This window comes from Talpa occidentalis, unplaced genomic scaffold, assembly GCF_014898055.3.
Source record: "Talpa occidentalis isolate TD23 unplaced genomic scaffold, MPIMG_talOcc4v2.1 talOcc4.2, whole genome shotgun sequence".
In the NCBI taxonomy this organism is placed as follows: Eukaryota; Metazoa; Chordata; class Mammalia; order Eulipotyphla; family Talpidae; genus Talpa; species Talpa occidentalis.
Window position 1 is genome coordinate 28,301,857 of NW_023602073.1, and position 4,354 is coordinate 28,306,210.

Here is a 4,354-nt window from a genome sequence, read left to right on the forward strand (position 1 = left end):
TCTCTGACCCCTCCTCACTTCTTAAGGACTTTGCTTTTTACCTGGTGATAGGTTTAATTAGGTATGATGACTGTGCTAATCAACTAAACAGCAGTCCTACCCAGAAAACAAATGCCTTACTTTGGATTATAAATATTAAATAACTTTAAGGGTCGTCAGTGTACCTGAAAATATTATCCACCTTGATAGTCTGATGGGAACAACATTTTGTAACTTTTCCTTAGTTGTCAACTTGCTCTGCTTGTAAATATGATCCTTCCTGTGGGTTTCTTGTTTCTTACGTATGTATGTAATAGAAAGCAGGACAGATTGAATCTGGTGGGGTGGATAAGGAGTTTAGCTCCAGTAATTCTTACTAGACAAATCTCTCTTCTTGACAGACTGGCCCTCTCCCAAGGTCAGGACTATTCCTCGTCTTTACGGTGGTTTGGAAATGACTGGGAATGGCATCGTTATCATCATCCCTTCTCAAATGTCTACAGGCTTCATTTTCTGAATGGTTCTTTTTAGAGCGGCTTTGACATCAGCATTCCGCAGGCTATAGATAATGGGATTGAGGATGGGGGTGACCACAGCATAGAAGAGGGACAGAAAGGGGTCAGTGGCTGGATCATAGCTGGCCTTAGGGCGGATGTAGATAAAGATGGCCGTGCCGTAGAAGAGGGAGACCACAATCAGGTGCGAGGAGCACGTGGAGAAGGCCTTGCGGCGACCAGAACGGGATGGAATCCGGTATATAGTAGCCAGGATATGCCCATAGGAGCCCAGGATGAGGCCAAAGGGGCAGAGGATGATGAGGGCCGCTGCCAAGATAATTTGCAGTTCATTGAGTGAAGTGTCTCCGCATACTAGCTGCAGGATGGGCTGGATCTCACAGAAGAAGTGTGGGATGGCGTTGGGACCACAGAACGGCAAGGAGAAGATGAAGGAGGTGTGACCCATTCCCACCAGAGCGCCACAGGCCCATGCTGACCCAGCCAGCTGTAGGCACATCCTCCGGCTCAGCAACAACGGGTAGCGAAGGGGTTCACAGATGGCCGCATAACGATCATAGGCCATGGCTGCCAGGAGACAACACTCTGTGGCACCAAAAAATAGAAAGAAGAACATCTGGAGAGCACACCCAGAGCGAGAGATGTGGCGCTGACTGGTGAGGAGGTGGTGAAGCAGCAGGGGGACGGTGACAGACGTGTAGCAGATCTCCAGGACTGAGAGAATTCGGAGGAAGAAGTACATGGGGGACTGGAGGGCAGCATCAGCTGAAACCAGCACCACAATAAGGAGGTTCCCCATCACGGTGAGCAAGTAGACAGTGAGAAAGACAGAGAAGAGCAAGCCCTGAAGGTCAGCCAGGGGAGAGAAGCCCACCAGAATGAAGTCAGTCACCACAGAGATGTTTGTGTTCATCCTGCTTACATCCCTGATGACAGAAGGATCAAAGAAACGCAAAGTAGAGTCACAATTAGGGAACTGTGCGGTGGGCGGGGCTGGCGCCTTCCTGTGTGGGATCCCCGCATAGAAAGCAATCCCGGCGTGGAAAGTCCTCTCACTACCTCATGGCCTTGAGACAGCACAGACTTGAGCGCACATTCGGCCCTGAATCCTGAGCGCTTGGCATAGTTCCCGCATCTGCTCTCTTTCTGAGAGTGCCCACCTTGCACAAGAACACACTCAGTTCTGTTTTAGTTTCTCCTGGCGGTAAGGAGTGGGTCATTCTAGCCTCCCTTTTTCTTTTCGCCATTTCCCATACCTTCTTTCCCACAGGGCTGAGGACAGAATTTCTCTCCCAGCAGATTTTTTCCTGCTCAAAGTCAAAATTTGTTTTGTATTTGGGACATGAAAAATCTCAAGTCAAAAGAATTTTCTCTCTATTCTTCTCCCTCTTGAGTTCTTCTTTTTGTGTCTTTTTCTTTTTTTAAGATTTTATTTATTTATGCATACAAGAACTGGGGTATAGGCGAGAGGTGTGGGGGATGAGAGGATTCACCAGAGACAGAGTGGGGAACAGAACAGGCAGACTGACTGAAATACACTGTTGTGGGGAGCAGCAGAGAGACAGGAGAGGTCTGCTGTGCCATGTGGGTAGCTCCCTGGCCGGGGATCAAACTCATGATGCAGCGGCTGCGGACAACTTCATAGGTTGCATCTTAACCCCTTGCACCACCAGGGAGACCCCTATTTCTGTCTTGTTCTTTCCTCCTTCCACACATTTTCTTTTCCTTTCCTCTCAGGTTGTCTGCTCTCTGGTCCAATTTTCGCCTCTTTTTTTTCTTTTTCTGACTCTTCAGTTACCATTTCCCCGGAGCCTCTCTCCTTTCTCTATCATTTTGTCATTAGATAACTTTCATGGTTTTTAAGGAGAAGAAATTTAAAAACTCATCTTTTTCAAGCTCTTAATAGGAAGTTAAGCAGTTCAGTTATCCAAAGGTGCAAAAATATCTCTAGTTACTAAAAATATTTTAGGAGATGACAATACCTTTCTTGGTTGCTTATCCCTGTATTTTGCAACCTCACAAGCTCATCCCCTTACACTATGACACATATGCAAATCCCAAAACCATATATAATGTTACAAGTTCACATACTAGCATACTGCATTTCTAAATACAAGCATAGAATAATATTTAAATAGCCCAATATCAAGAGATTCTAAATTCATCTAAGGTCACTAATAAGTTATATATTATATATACATACATATATCATTATGAATAACACTGAAAGTGAAAACACACTTAACATAGAAATATAAACACACCCAGAGAAACAGTTAAACAGATACATAAATCCAAATTCTCTGCAAAATAATACCATATTCAAGAATGTATACTAAAAATACAAAGCTCACACACAGATATTCTTTTGCAATTGGAGGGTAATTGGCCCATTCCTCCTAAGTGGCTTTTGCAGTATTTTCCAGGAGATACTTTCTGAATAAAGTCTTTTTACTGGAAGAAATAACCAGTGATAAAAGCAGACAGTATTACAATAGATGACTTATTTTCTTCTTTCTCTAGAAGTGGATGGTAGATTCCTCATGAGAAAAGCACTCTTATATTAGTGTCTTTTTAAGTAAGGTCTCTGAGGACCTAAATCTCCAAGCATATTTGACTTTCCAGTGGGGAGAGCCCTTCACATAACCAATTAATCTGTTATTTTGGAGCGTGTTTCTTATATTGCAAAAGTGTTGAGTGAGCTGTCAAAAACATTTCAGAGAAAATGTCCAGGGCTGTTGTTTCCTATTAGAGCTCTGTAATATCCCTGGATATTTACTTACTTACTTAAATGAATTACCATTGTTTTACATCCTTGACAATATTTTGACAGCATAGGATTTCTCCCCTTTGGCGTGATTACCATCTCTCTCCCACCACCAAAGCACACACAGTCCACTGCCATACTCCATTGTGCTCTCCCCTCCACCCAGTTCTTTCTTATCGTTTCTCATATTTTCTTCTTTTCATTTCTGTAGATGTATGAATACACTCATAAAATGTAATAATGCACTTTTAGCTCATTATTATTTATATAATCCAGTAATCAATTTATTTGATCACCAATTCTGGAGTCCCTTATATCTTTCAGTCATTCTACAGAATAACAAGAATATCAAAGAGAAATAAACATAATATTGACCTTAGTGAACTAATAAGTACCTTTTTCTTGGAAAATTCTTTCTAATTTCTCTTGTTTTTATCTTTTCATTCATTATATGAGAACTTTGCATGATCAGTTGGATTTGTTCTTGCACATTTTCATAGATATGATAATGCATATGTGTTAGATATGATGAAATAGCTTAGGATGTTTTCAAGATATGTAGTTGCCACTTTAGAAACAAGCCCTGAACGCCAACTGATTTAAAATAAGTTAATTTATTGATTACTATAACTAGAAGTTCAAGATGTCCTTAAAGAGGATCTACTTGGTTTCCTTCCAATTCCTTTGTATCTGTCCCTTTTATTAGGTTTGGCTGAAAGTAATGAAAATACCAGTGCTTCAAAAAAAAGTACACAAATGTATTTATCTTTCCCTGAAATGTCTGAAGTTATGTGGTTCAGAGCAATATGACTTCTGTGATTCAAGAAGTCCTCAGGGATGCAGTTCCTTTCAGTTCATTAGTCTGTTCTTGAAATGTGGCCTTCTTATGCCTTTAGATGGTAGCACACATACTACAGTGAACAGAGTGGAGAACAGTCTGGTTAGTGGTGTGCCAGGTAAATACTCTTATAGTGTAACTTATATGGTGTTCTTGACAAGCTGTTTAACTTGAATATAATTATAAATAGTCAGTCAGGCAAACCCAGACTGTGGTACATATACAGATAGCTGACACACATTCTTAAAAAAAAAA

General features: G+C 41.3%; 1 protein-coding gene across 1 annotated transcript; it reads right to left on the minus strand.

Moving 5' to 3' along the window:
* Positions 1-457: 457 nt before the first annotated feature.
* On the minus strand, positions 458-1,407 carry LOC119253139 (olfactory receptor 10C1). The gene has a single exon (XM_037520784.2). The coding sequence runs from the start codon at positions 1,405-1,407 to the stop codon at positions 469-471; it is 939 nt and encodes a 312-aa protein (XP_037376681.1). The 3' UTR covers positions 458-468.
* Positions 1,408-4,354: the final 2,947 nt, after the last annotated feature.

Excerpts from the sequence above, each read along its gene's own strand:
- LOC119253139 (XM_037520784.2), bottom strand. The coding sequence starts at position 1,407 with ATGAACACAAACATCTCTGTGGTGACTGACTTCATTCTGGTGGGCTTC.